The 15,101-nt window shown below is 43.6% G+C and overlaps 1 protein-coding gene across 3 annotated transcripts in view; it reads right to left on the reverse strand.

Annotated features, from left to right (window-relative positions):
* The window catches only part of znrf3 (zinc and ring finger 3), a 279,248-nt gene that overhangs the window by 32,813 nt on the left and 231,334 nt on the right, over positions 1–15,101 (reverse strand). For 2 of the 3 annotated variants that reach the window (XM_072587282.1, XM_072587281.1), the window contains exon 4: positions 3,813–3,944. In XM_072587282.1, coding sequence (XP_072443383.1) covers positions 3,813–3,944 — 132 coding nt within the window. Of the gene's footprint in view, positions 1–3,812; positions 3,945–15,101 lie in introns of those variants that run through there. The other variant, XM_072587283.1, reaches the window with a different exon arrangement.

Raw genomic sequence — 15,101 nt, forward strand, 5'->3', positions numbered from 1 at the left:
ATGAAGACAAGCTGTGGGTGCCTGAACCCAAAGAAATCCCAGCTGCTGGAACGGAAAGGAAAGGGAAAATGGATTTTGGTGACATAGTGGTAAAGAGTAAAGGGAGTAACACTGCCACCTTTTAACCAGGACATGGAGAAAACATCTACCTAGATCTGCCCTCCTGTCCACACCGACTATGTTAAGCCATTGGAAGAGAGATATTTGGGTCAGTTAGTTGGCTAACAAGCTCAATTGCCCATTAATTATCTTTTTAAAATGGCAAGTCGCTGGCAATTTCATTCATCATCTCCCCTATTGGCTTGTGGGGTACAAATCAGATGCTGGGCAAAAAGGCAGTGGGCTCGTCTTTATTTTGCCCGTTATACCACTATTTTACATCTTTCTGCCTAACCGAACACAGACACAGCAGAGCCAATCCATAAAGTTGAGCCCCCCCCCCACCCTCCCCCCAAGGGAAATGATCCCAGTTTTGCTTCCTGAGAACTTGCTCCACATTCCTTGGCATTCTGCCAACCCCCAAAATAATTCCTCGCTATACTCTGGAAATGCTTTCTAATACATTACATTGGGAGTCTAGAGATGGTGGCAATTATTGGTCATGTTAAAATGTGTTCAAAGTTCTCAAACCAGAGTTCAATTTTCAAAGTCAAGCATACCAATGTTGTCATTACTCCCCACCAAACCCCACCCACCCTGCCCTGGCCAGTCAGGTATTATCCAGGTTAGATGTAAAACAATACTTCCTTGCTCCATCTCAATGTTGTATCTCAGTTCAAATCTCAGGACAGCATTGTGTGAGGTATTCTTATTCTTACACCAGTCATCTTTGTGAATGCCTTTGGATTGTCAGTAGCTTTTTACGCAGAGCTCAGCTTCCTCAGAGGGTTAATACCTCTTTTGTTTTTGGACTCAACCCATTCAAACTTGTCTAACTTCTGATCTGGAAAGGCATTAAGGGCAAGAGGGAGCTCCATTAAAGATCTGGTCTCAAAAATGAAAAGTACAGCGTTCTCATGCACGATGCTTCGGAGCCCCTCGAAATATCCATCCATGAAATGCTGCCTACAATTTTCCTTTGGGTGGCAGCGTTTCTGATCCATTTTATTGAATTGTGTTATTTGCAATTCATGAGCTACAGTCTTGGATAAAGCTTGGAATATGACAGAAGTCTATTTTGCCGGACCGTTAGAAGTGGCTGAGATAGAGCTGCAAACTAATAAGTGTTTTTTTTTAAAATGTAGATTGGATCTATCAATATAAAAGAGACCTAAGAAGCAACGTTTTCACACAGAGGGTGATACGTGTATGGAGAAAGTGAGGACTGCAGATGCTGGAGATCAGAGCTGAAAATGTGTTGCTGGAAAAGCGCAGCAGGTCAGGCAGCATCCAAGGAGCAGGAGAATCGACGTTTCGGGCATGAGCCCTTCTTCAGGATTCCTACAGATTCCAGAAGAAGGGCTCATGCCCGAAACGTTGATTCTCCTGCTCCTTGGATGCTGCCTGACCTGCTGCGCTTTTCCAGCAACACATTTTTCAGCTCTGATACGTGTATGGAATGAGCTGCCAGAAGAAATGGTGGAGGCTGGTACAATTGCAACATTGAAAAGGCATCTGGATGGGTATATGAATAGGAAGGGTTTGGAGGGATATGGGCTTGGTGCTGGCAGGTGGGGACTAGATTGGATTGGGATATCGTGTCGGCATGGACGAGATGGACTGAAGGGTCTGTTTCTGTGCTGTACATTTCTGTGACTCTAAGTACATTTCACCAGCTGAAATTGACTGTTTCATATCTCAGGAGAGAGATGAAATCTAGACATCTCACTACTTCAGTTGATTAAACAATTTTAAGCCATTTACATAATTACATTTTGATAAACCAAAATGCCGCCACACTTATTCTTTTACAGCTGTGACTAGAAAGGGTCTTGCTTGCAGCCTGTAGCTATTTGGTGGGTCCAGCGCTACTAACCAGTGAAAATATTCTTTTGATCATTAATTCAACTTATCAATCAAGGCAGACAGTAGAGCCTGTGGCAAAACAGTACCTAGAGCAAGGCGAGAGCCACAGCAGCACACGGGAGAAATCAAACCACATCACGAAGAAATATATATTTTCAAACCTCCCACTTTCCATTTCAGAAAAAAAAAGGTGGAATTATCCCTTCTGTGGAAAAAGTGAAAAACATCTCCCTGATGAAAGGAAAAGCATAAAGCGTAGTAATCCAAACCAAAAGAATTTTTTTTTCAAAGTCAAATAGAATGGAGCCAAAAGGCCAGTATTGAGGAAAGCAAGCTATGAGCTCAATTGTGACAGCCATCAGCAAACTTGGAATCACAAAAGGCATGAAATTAAATCTGAGTAAAAGTTTTCTTACACATGCACTGAGTTATAAATAACTCACAATAGAAACGGGTAAGACTAATGAGCTGTCATCGCTCATAAATTGAGGGTGTTAGCTAAAAATCTGAAGAACTTATTCTCTTACCTCATGTGTTTAATGTGCTCTGTAAGGTTCCAATATGATGAAGGAATTCAATTCAAAGTGGAACATACTTGCTCAGTACTCAATAATCTACATTTTTATCCCACATTCCTTACAGCTCCCTCCCCTTCACCCCACCCCTCACTGTTTCTCTGTGTACCTTTCTATAGAATTTGGCTCCACACTTTCATCCTTGGCTTCAGAAATATTCACCTTTCATGATGAAACTTGAGCAAAGATTAAATGTTGATCCCCAGCTATTCCTTTGAAGAAAAGAATGTTCCAATATGGGACCCACTCCAGAGCAAAAAAGTTGACCAGAACTCTGATTATCTTTCATCGGTCACATTCCTGGGTATTCCTGGTGAATTCCCTTTGCATATTTTTGCACTGCTCTTCCCTGACTCAATCATTCATTCAAGGAAGCAACTCAGTATCGGAAATCATCCTGGTATATTTGTCATCTAATCTCTTGGGACCACTTGAAACCCTTGGTTGGAGGAGGTGTTAAAGAACTGGATCACCATGTACAGAAACACACCATAACTCTCTGAGTAGGCAGCCGTCTCCAGATATCTAAGCCATCAAAATGAAATACAAGACCAGTTGAGACTCATCAAGTCACCCAAAGTCATCACCAGTGCCTACCATTTAATTAATGCTCTAAATGTCACCGAAATCCACAGTATCACACCTGTGAGATGATTTTAAGAATCTGGTGCTAAGGTTGGCTTTGGAAGGGGGCTAGATTTATGCCTGTGATCAGCTGCAGGCTCAAATGATGTGGAGGTGCTGATGTTGGACTGGGATGGACAAAATCAGAAGTCACACAACACCAGGTTATAGTCCAATAGATTTATTTGAAATCACAAGCTTTTGCAGCGCTGCTCCTTCACCAGTTGATGAAAGAGCTGTGCTCTGAAATGCTTGTGATTTCAAATAAATCTATTGGACCATCACTTGATGTTGTGCGACTTCTGATTTGATTCAAATTGAAGCTGTGAGAATGGGTTATGCCCCTGCAGTACTCAGGTAGAATTTTCTTTGTGTGATGAAATAGATTGGACAGAGGTCGATGATGGGGCAAATTGCGCATGCTCATTGGAAATAGCAGACCTGACAGTCTGAACACCTTTTTACTTCCTACCAACCAATGTGCACATTGATGGATACAATAATGCAAAACATAAATTGCAGTTACAAAACAGTACTCAGCTGTACTTAGAAATTATTTGCATGGGCTCTCTGCATCCAGAGAGGTCCTTGTTCAAATTCAGGTAAAATTGAACTGGACGGAAAGTCTGATGCTTTGTTTCTCCCTACCCGTGGCGGTCGATGTTGGATTCGTGCTCGCGCCACTTTCTGCTTGTTAACGATGTTCATTAATCTCACTGCATCGACACCTTTGACATAAACCACTGGCCGTTTTAGTGGATCCTCGGAGCCTTGATTCAACTGCAAAATGAGAAAACAACACAGCAGACATAGAATGAGACAGGATCTACAGTGCAGGAAGAGGTCCTATTGGCTCCCCATGTAAGTCCATTCCTACCACTGACTTCATAGGGCTCTGTTTCCCCACCACCAAGAATGAGATGTGTAACCGTGACAGAGTGGGCCTGCCCACCATCTTTGGATTTGATTTATTGTTATTGTCACATGTACCAAGGTACGGTGAAATGTTTTGTTTTGTGTGCAGTATAGGCCAATCACAACATACAAAGCACATTAGGGTAATAGAACAGAGCGAGGAATACAATGTTACAGCTGCAGAGAAGGTGAACAAACAGTGAAGTCAACATTAAATTTGAAATTTGAGAGGTTCATTCAGAAGTCTGATAACAGTGGGGAATAAGCTGTTCTTGAATCTGTTGGTTCATGTGTTTACACTTTTGTAAAAGGTTGGAAGAGATTATAACTGGGATGGAAGGGGTCTTTGATTCCTTTGGTTGCCTTTTTTAGGCAGCGAGAAGTCAAAAAGTCCTAGAGTCATACAGCACGGAAACAGACCCTTTGGTCCAACTAGTCCCATGTTGAACACAATCCCAAACTAAACTAGTCCCACCTGCTTGCTCCTGGCCCATATCCCTCTACACCTTTCCTATTCATGTACGTATCCAAATGTCCTTTAAACATTGTATTTGTCCCCACATCCACCATTTCCTCAGGAAGTTCATTCCACATGCGAACCACCCAATGTGTTCAACAGATTTCTTTAAGCAAAACACAGCATTTTGTCTAACGTTTGGAAGAGTGAGCGGACTGAATGAGCCCGGTAATCGTTTTTGGCTTGAAGGCCTCAATTCCCACTTTTGCACTTTTCCCAGATGAGCTGAGATGTTTCAAGTGTCCTCAGTAACTGGGAGATGCCTAGCAGCCTATAACATTTAACATTCTTCTGTTGTACTAACAAACAGGTACGCATGCTGCAGTGGAATTTCGTGACAAGTCTGTATCTTATGATGTACAGGACAAACAGCAGGTTGTGGTGACACTGCAGTATGAATGTGTGATTCACAGAGTCAGCTTACTTGAATGTGAAACAAGTGCAGATGGAGTCAATGGATGGAGGTTGGCTTGCATGATGGACTGATAAATCTGTACCTGACAGCCCCATTAGATCCAGCCTGTTGTGTGCCAAGGGGCAAGAGATGCTCAAATTACCTGAGGGCTGTCCACACTGTTGCACAAAGGGACAATGCATAGGGATGAGAGAGGCTGCTGAAGGACTTACAACAAATGTAATCTCATAACATCAAGACCAACAGGTCTTCTTGGAAATCTCAGGCTTTTAGATTATTCAGTGGAGTGCTATAATGTGTTTCAACAAGTTCTGCTTACCACTATTATGATACAGCCATTAACTGGTTTCAAGCAAACAGATGAGAATCTCGTAAAAAGATTAACTAGCGGAGAATTTCAGAAACATATTCAAATTCAGACAAACAAACAGACATACTAATAGGGCGAAAGTGAGTTCTGCAGATGCTGGAGATCAGAGTCAAGAGTGGGGTGCTGGAAAAGCACAGCACAGCAGGTTAGGCAAGCCCTTCATCGGGATCATGCCTGAAACATTGATTCTCCTGCTCCTCGGATGCTGCCTGACCTACTATGCTTTTCCAGTGCCGCACTCTCGAGACAGACTAACAGTCATCATGTTTGATGTTATAGCTTATTGCCTGAAATACTGATTCACTGTTTGTGCCGAGAAGATTCAGTTTACGTTTTTGCTGTCTAACTGAGAATGACTGTTCAGGGGTCTCCGACACCCCACGCTGCTTGCCTCTCCCTCCCTACTAAAAGCCGAGTTAAGTCACAGAGGCTGGAAGCTTGTCCCTCAGTCCTAAAATCAATGAGTGCCTGGAAAACCAGTGAAGAGCCACAAGTTGCGTGCATCCCGATCAATGCAAAGAAACCAGGCAGAAGGATGTGAGTTATAGGCAGCTGTCAGCGCCAAGGCAAAGCCTTCAAAGCAAGAGGCGGGGGCTGAGAAGGTCCAGGAGCAGGCAGGATGCCATGGTGAGGCTGGTGTTTTGTCAATGCCACCTCGTGTGGGTGAAGTATTGAGGTGGTTGGTGCTCTGGAAGCAGGCAGGCCTTCTGTTCAGTAGGTACAGTGGCACAATGGCTGGGGCAGGGATCCAATGAGCTGCAGCACCCAGGTACCCACTCTGCCATAGCCACTGGGTTTTTGCTCGGTTTAGCTTCTTGGTGGAGGACAGAGCATTGGAAGGAGATAGTAAAATCAAAAGTTGCGGCTTTAACAAGATGCAAATGCATGGAAATAAGGCACTTCCCACACAAGGGCAAGATTCTCAGTCATTATTTAAGGCCTGAGATGGAAAAAAATAATCCAGGAATTTAAAAAAAAACATTTACTCTCATCTTACTTTCCCACCTTTCTCACCCTGACTCCCACCATAGCAGAGAGAGGTAACGCCATCTTTGAAATCTTAGCATATGGATGGGACCTAAGGGGCAACTTTTTCATGCACAGAGCGGTGTGTTATGGAATGAGCTGCCAGAGGAAGTGGTGGAGGCTGGTACAATTACAACATTTAAAAGGCATCTGGATGGGTATATGACTGGGAAGAATTGAGAGAGATATGGGCCAAGTGCTGGCAAATGGGACTACATTAATTTAGAATATCTGGTCAGCGTGATGACTTAGACCGAAAGGGCTGTTTCTGTGCTGTACGTATCTATGATTGCTTTGCATTGATCATTGGAAATTTTTTTAAAACTCTTGAAAAAGTGGTCAGTTTCTATGGTAATTGTGACAATAAATTTAACATTCCATTTGTATACAGCCACACAATTGAGATATACAAGGAAGACAAAACCACATCGATGTTGCCTGGCTAAAGTAGACTGAGAACAAAGATTTTACGGTGGGTCAGTTGAAGAGCAGTGGAGGAACTTTCAAAGAAATTTTTCAAAGTGCTCATAAAAAGTATATTCCAGTGAAAAGGAAGGACTGTAAGAAGAAGGGTAATCTGCCATGGGAGTCTAAGGAAATAAGGCAGACTATCAAACTGAATGAGAGGGCATACAAAGTGACCAAAAACAACACGAAACTAGAAGACTGGGAAAACTTTAAAGGTCAACAGAAAGCCACAACTAAAGAGCTATAAAGAAAAGCAAGATGGAGTATGAAAAAAAACTAGCGCAGAATATAAAGACAGATAGCAAACGTTTCTATAAATATATAAAATTAAAAAGTGTGGATAAAGTAAACGTTGGTCCTTTAGAGGATGAGAAGGGGCATTTAGTTTTGGGATATGATGAAATGGTTGAGGCGTTGAACAGGTACTTTGTATCGGTCTTCACAGTGGAGGACACTATGAACATGCCAGTAAGTGACAAAGAGATGAAGGTAGGTGACGACCTCGAAGCAATCATTATCAAGGAAGAGGTAGCATTGTGCAAGCTCATGGAGCTAAGGATAGATAAGTCTCCTGGCCCTGATGGAATACATCCCAGGGTTCTTATGTTCTCTGTCTCCTTTCATTAGTACTGAATGAAATAAAGCAGTTATTGGGTACACAGTGCTTGGCTCATGTACCTTTGTAGTTCAGTCTCCAGTATATAGAGATGGTTTAATGATGTTAGCAGCTTATACAAATCATCTGTATTACTACCAATGCTCGATATCAGGAGCTCCCAAAAACGCAACTTCCAAACTGGCGACAGGAAGCTAAATTATCACTTGCCATCTGTCCATTTGCAGTGCAAACATAAAAATTGCTGGACCAAAATATACCACTATCCATCCAGTTTGGGTTTACTACCTAGAGATTGCATGATACAATGATTGTTAACTAATTAAGAGACCTCTGCTTCAATTCATCTCCATCAGGCCCAGGCCTGACATCGAACAGAACCCCCACAGGGAAAGACTTCACTAGTTTCCAAATCTCCCCTCCCCCCCGACCTCATCCCAGATCAAACCCTCCAACTCAGCACCACCCCCTTGACCTGTCCCACTTGTCCATTTTCCTTCCACCTGCTATCTGCTCCACCTTCCCCATTGACCTTTCACCACCACCCCGCACCTGCATCCACTTATTGCCTTCCCAACTACCATTCCCTCCAGCCCCAACTGCACCCTCTATTTATCTCTCAGCACCCACCCACCACCACCACCACCACATTCCTGATGAAGGGCTTATGCCCGAAACATTGACTCTCCTGCTTCTTGGATGCTGCCTGACCTCCCGTGCTTTTCCAGCACCACACTTTTCGACTCTGACTCTCCAGCACCTGCAGTCCTCACTTTCTCCTAGTTTCTACGGCTGCTAAAGTCATACTGAGGTGGCCAAGGTGTGCTAAAGCACGGGTTCAGACCTCATTTACAGAAGATGACACAGCAGCCTAACCCTCTGTTAGGAGCAACCACCCAGAGATTTGGTAAACTGGCCATCTAGCACTCAGTGATCAGGCATTCAGGTGGACAACTCTTAATGGAACACCCATTCCCAAAACAGCCCAGTTGACCAAAGTAATCAAATCATTGCTAAGTGTGACTTAAAAGAATAACACTTTTCCTGGTTCATTTGCCACTGGAAGTTCAATGAGTAGTTTTGAAAGGCATCCAAAAAACTTTAATATTAAGACTTCACGAACATGCAACCGATTCCAGTAATTCTCTTCTGAAGGCTTCTTCTGAAAAAAGTATGCATTGTGCCACTCCATGTTTTGTCATCTAATAGAGGAGTCATCAGGAATAAGAGAATACTTGGTGGTGGTTATCTCAATGGGGGAGCCCACTGGTGTGCAGTGGGAATGGAAGGAGGGCACACTGAGGCAGAATTGCACTTGCTGCTGAAGGAGAGAGGGGACAATAGGGAGCAGGGGAAAAGGAAACTCTTTCCTCCAACGATGGGTGCAGGATAGCCATAATCGTGCAAGCCAAATCCTGTATGCCCTTCCCCTCAGACCTGGAGGCATCAGCAAACTTGCCACTTTGTGTCTGCCACACTTTTAGTAGGTGGGCAGAGCCCACGTTCACGGCTGGATGGATGAAAATTGCCTGCACGCTTAAACCTGGAGGTTTCTGTTTTCACACTCCAAGCAAATTTTAATGATAGCAATCAGTGATGAGGACCACGTTTGGCTGGCAAATTCAGTCTTCTAAACAGGCTAATATTTGGAGCACACAGAACCCACTATACTGCCCATTCACGCTTTTTCGCCAAAGTAACTCACCAGAACTCCTGAACATTGCAGGCATAGACACCCCCATCCTACCCCCAAAACGGTCCAGGCAAGATCTTTTGGAAACTACATCCCTTGCTAGTGTTAAAAAATCAGCTTAGCTTTTGCACCTTTGAAAAGCATTTCATCCACGGATTACACTGAATCTACAGCAGTAGATTGATCAGCACAAGTAGCCTGGGCTACCATTTATGTTCATCCATCTCTTTCTGTCCAACCCCATTGGCATATACTCCAGCTCCTCCCTTATGTGCTTTAGCTTCCCCGAAATACACCTGATGGAGACACCTTCCATTTTGTGATATGGCCCGTTAGTTAAAACATTCTGACGGTGAAATTAGTCTTTGATTGTTGTGAACCCAAAACTTTTCTCATACCTGGCTGACAACAATGGGAAAGAAAAGCAAGTGGGTGTACAATGATTCTCCAGTCCCCTGGTGTTCAGACAATTGCAAGAAAGAAAGGCCACTAACAGAAAACGGTGCTTGGGTCATTTAATCAATTATGGCTTTCAAGTTTCAAGACTGCCGCACCCAATAAATACCAATGTCTAATTTTCAAGTCAATGCTCCACAGCTATACACAGCAAAACAGTACCTTCCAAAGACTGTGACCATACTTAGAGGTTTGGGGACTGTCACAACCGCGCCCCCCCACCCCCACCCTCGAGTGAGTGGCAGAGGCAGGAGAACCTCTTTGACACAGGAGTGGGCTTAGGGTCAGCTTTGGAACTGGTGACCCCAACCTTTCAGCTCACAACCTCATTTGGGGTCCCCATCTTCAACTTTGGGAATCCCTGCACTGGAATATCTTTGCAATTTGGATGAGTGAGAGATCCAGCAGCTCACATATTTCCAGACTAGAACCAGGTTAGGAAAAGCACATGCAGGTATGAATCAGTGGAGACAACTGTGACATATCTACCAATCCTATTGCGCAGAAGGTAATAGATTCCAGAGCAATAATATAAATTATGTTGAGGCATGTTTGTGCATAGTTACTGTATCCACTATGATCCTTAGGCAAGGGAGGATTGTTCGCTTGTCCCAAAAGGTTTGCCAGCAGTTTTCATGATAAGTCTACCCTTCAATGAGCAGCTTTGTGCATCCTGATCCTCTTCAGTCTGGTTGGGTCCAAGCAAGAAGAGAGTGAGGCCAATATTCACTAGTATTACATAAAAACCAGTGAACATTGCACTGGTATGCCAGTGAATACCTGGCATAAGTAGACACTGAAAATGGCATTTGCTTGTTATCCACAGAAAAATGGCACTCCAGAACTGCCAGGCTTCAGATGGATGGTTAGAGAACAATCCGGACCCATAAAATACTCGGCCCCCTTTGCTAACCCATGCAAGGCCTAACATTCCAGATGCTCCCTCCCTTGTCATGAGTCCTTTCCAAATGTCTTATCCACCTTAACACTTCTGTTAGAATAACAGTCAACAGAACAGTTTAAATACACAAGTCCTTACACAGTATAAACTCGATACCTAAATAGCTCCTTACAGCTGGCCTCTGGATAATCCATGGCAGAGGAGCTCCATTATCCATTAACCCCTTAAACTATTCCCACACGGAAAGACCAAACCAGTTTCACAAAGGGAGGCTAACTCTAGGAGATCCTGTGTGAACTGACTTCAATTCCAGCAACAGTCTTTCTTTGCTGACCAGTATGTTAGCATAGTAACAAAATCAATGAGCCTTATCTATCGCTTCCTTTTCCAAGAAGCTGAAAGCACTTTTCCCATCAGTAACATCAAAGAAGCTGGAGTTAATGATAGTTCTCAGGCTTAGCTATAAATCTTGCATTAATTTTCAACTGCTCATTGTAATTTAGCCCTGGGTCTTTGACTAGTTCAAACTGTTCCCTTCAACATTTACCATTCCTGCCCAGACAGCGGTACCAGTGTTTACCTGGAGGGGTGGAGGTCTTTTCAACATTGTTGACTGCTTTTCTAAGACCCAGAGTGCACAGAGGAACACGCAGACAGCGGGGGTATTTTTTCGTAAGACCTATGCATTCCAGGTGCAAAGATGTTGTGGTGGCCATGAGAAACAAGTGCTGTGCTCGATTTTTGAAACAAAAAAATTCCTTTGAGACAGGCAGGATAGATTGATCTAGCCTCTTTTCAGTCATGCACCTTCCAATTTAATATCTTAGGAAATAGAAAAGATAAAGACTTGTAAATGTAATGGATGCTTGCTCTCCAGTGCATTTGTTTTCAGTGCAGACAAGAACTTTCAAATTTGAAGCTTCTCTGCTGGCTCATACTGGGGGCCAGGAAAAATCCCTGGGCTTGCTGGCAATTGGTCCTGGTGCCATAGACTGGAGAGGGGAAATCTCAGTGAAGGTGCTCTCCCAGTTCCCCATCTTCTCGGCTGTGCTGATACGCTCCAAATGTCGATGATAGGTAAGGACTGTGCCTGTGAAGCCATTTCAAACATTCAGCTGGGATGTCACCAACTCATTGCCCATGGGTAAGCTCACTGGGTGCCATTGAAAGTGAGCTACCAAGGATGGACCAGCTCCTGGAGACTGTACCATCGCATCGGCCTGTTTTAGAAGAGGTGCAGAGACAATTAGTGGCGATCGGATGCTCTTCAGAGAGGACGCAGTGGGCTGAATAGCCTGCTTCCACACTGTAGGGATTCTGCACTCTGACTTTTCTTTTATTCTTCAGTGGGATGAGAGGTCAAGCCCAGCATTTTCACTGTCCATCTCGACCTGCCCTTGAGGAGCTGCTTTCACCAAAACAATGGCAGCCCTGAGCTTCACTCAGGATGACTGATTTTCAACAAATACAGTTCGGTTTGGGAGCTCACTGAACACAGGGATAGACAGACAGACATGCTCCTGTTTATCACAGAGCAGCAAGGAAAGAATATTTCTAACAAGGAATACTAAAGGAAAAAGGAAGACTTTCCTTAGAGTTAATGGAATATTACTAAAATACAGTCAGTGTCGTAATGGAAGGAACACAGCAGCAAAATTGCACACTGCCAGCCCGCAACCAGCAATGTGATGCAGTACGGATTATCTGTTTACAGATAAGAGTTTGGGGAATAAATATCCTGGACCAATGAGAATTCCCTTACTCTTGTTTTTGAAGAGTGCTGTTGGGTTTTTCCTGCCCACCGATGGAGCAGAGGGAGCTTTGGGTTAACATCTCAACTGAAGGATGGCAGCTTCAACTGTGTCGCATTCCCTCAGCACTACACCGGGATTACAGCTTGGGATCTTGAAGAGGTTTCAGGGATCTTGCCTGCCAGCTAGAGAGCTGTCAAAAACCTGCACTCCCTCCTTTTGGGAAGAACTACCTGCATCTCAAGCCAATGAGACAGTGGTGAGGCCTTGAATCAAGAGCGGAAGTCTCTGCTAACCAATCAAAGGCTGGACCCTCTTCTACTGAACGGCACTACAAGCCTTTCCTGGAGGCACACCCTCCTTGCCTCTCGCCCCCTAGAGGTGACAAGCTGGTGACACAGTTTCGGTTTTTGTGCTGCGAAAGGCTCACCCCTGCAGCTGGGTTAACTCCAGCGTGGGCTCATTAAATGGCGAGAAGGTCAACCGTAGACTTGCCCTGCCCAGAATGTCCTGCTGGAAGGTAAAGAGTTGAGATACTCCCACCCTCCTGCCAAACTACACACCCATCCCACCTCCACGCTCAGCACCAGCAAGAATATTCTGTCTGAAATGTTCAGGTATCTGATGTGGAGCTAAAAGTTTCTGATGTAGAGCCACACACTGAGCCAAGACTCACATGACTGAAAATCACTGTCAATCAGGTTTAGAGAGAAAGCTGGCTTTATGTGCTAAGATTCAGTGCAATTTAACTGGCCTGGTTTACCAAGCAACAATTTAAAAGAGGAAAAACTATATTCCTTGCTCCTGACTGATGTAGCTTATGAGAGAATTCTTGCTCCGACCGAAAATACATCAAAGACATCGGTAAAGGGGTGAATAAACAAGGGTGAATTTGGATCAAAAATTAAAGTTTGAAATGCCCGGCAGTTGGCTCCATTGATATTAAGGGAAATGCAACATTGATCTCTCCAGCATCAGCACACAGTATATCTACACGTGAAGACCTCCCGTGAATACGTTACTTTAAGGGGTTGCAATAAACAAAGTATGAAAGGGATAGGGTTCAAGCAATATCTATAACAGGATAGGGATAGTGTTACAACACTTCATAGAAGGGGTACATTTTATAGATTTGTAGAAATAATGCATATTTATATAGAAATATATATTTAGAACACATTTGGGTCCTTAATATATGCTTTACAGCAAATATATTCCTTTTCAAATGCAAAACTAGGCAAGTTCAGAAATGCCATCTGAATTCAATGATCAATCTGGGGCTTTAAACCAATCCATCATTGTAGTTTTTTTAAAGAAAACATCGGTGACTGCACTTGTGCACCTTTAATAGCTCTGTTCCCTGAAAACACTCTGCAGATAATCCTTCCTCTCCTTCACCTTGCACTTCCAGCATCTTGTCTTGCTCAGTGCGACCTCTACTCATCCTCCCATGCTCAATTCAACAGGGCCACACACGGTGAGGAGCAACCGGTTTGGAAGAAACATGGAGATCAGCAAGGAGTCCTTGAGCACTGAGCACATGGGCTCCCTGTGTGGCTTTCTAACTTGACTCAACTTGACTAACTTTCTAACTTTCTAACTTAATGGGAGTTGTCACAAAATGTAAATATTGCTTTTCAGCAATTGTTGCCACTAACAGTATCACAGACCAGAAAGAGGCCATTGCTCTGTATTTGCCGTAGTCTCCCTGTTCAACTCCCTCCAATGCTTTCCTCCTTCAGGTATTTATAGAATTTATCTTCGAAGATGAAGATTTAATCTGTTTCCACTGGATTTTCAAGCAGCACTTTCCAAATCCCAACTGCTCAGTAAGTAAGCTTTCTTTCCTCTCACTTTCAATCAGAGTACTCTGGTACAATAGAGGAATTGGAAACAGTTTCTATTTACACCAGCTCAACTTGCACTGTGTAAAGTAGGATTTGAACCAGCCCAACACTAAACCAATACAAGCCCCGACAAGTGTAAAGTTGGATGAGGCGACAAAACAGATGACAGAAGGCAGGAGTTCAGAAATCCACTAAAATCACAACAAAAGTAAAGGAATCGATATCAAAGAGGTAGCTCGTGCATTCTCACAGTGATGTGGAATACTCAAGTCAGAGGTGACAGGCTTCTGACTTTCGTAGAGGAATGCCTTGGAGCCCCTGTTGTCTGACTTGCTGCCCATTTAAACCCGTACATGGGTGGAGAATTGGACACTGCAATTTTCCAACTATGCTTCTGGCATGTGACCAGACCTAACATGTCACATTAAGCAGGAGACAAAACAGCTTTTATTTTGGTTTTGCTGTTAATGAGGAAACTAGGTGACTTGCCTACTAGCCCCTTGAATATGTTTGCTCTGCAAAATCTGGCACTTCTCTCCTGAATTGTGGACTGTGTGGATCTCTGGGAATCTATGGGAATTTAGGGAACTGGAGCCAAAGTGTTTAAATAAAGGTAAGATACAGATTAACCATGATCATATTGAAAGGCAGAACAGGCTTGAGGAGTCTAAGGGCCTTTGACTATTCCTTTAACCTTGTAATTATGCCTTTATTATTACTGGCAAACTGAAGCACACACTGAGGTGATGCATACTTTTGAATGTGCACCATTCCTTTGGATAAAAGGCCTTGAATAAAACCTATCCTCCTTTTACAATCCTTCAATATAGTTCTGCATTTTCAAAGACGCGTACGATTTTTATTTTATCTCAATAACAGAATTCTTTGACCATGGGGCCAGTCACAAGATAACAGGGGAGACTGGGGTGACAGTGGAATTCAAAAGCCCCACAGGGGGGCAC

Source organism: Chiloscyllium punctatum, chromosome 17 (genome assembly GCF_047496795.1).
Source record: "Chiloscyllium punctatum isolate Juve2018m chromosome 17, sChiPun1.3, whole genome shotgun sequence".
In the NCBI taxonomy this organism is placed as follows: Eukaryota; Metazoa; Chordata; class Chondrichthyes; order Orectolobiformes; family Hemiscylliidae; genus Chiloscyllium; species Chiloscyllium punctatum.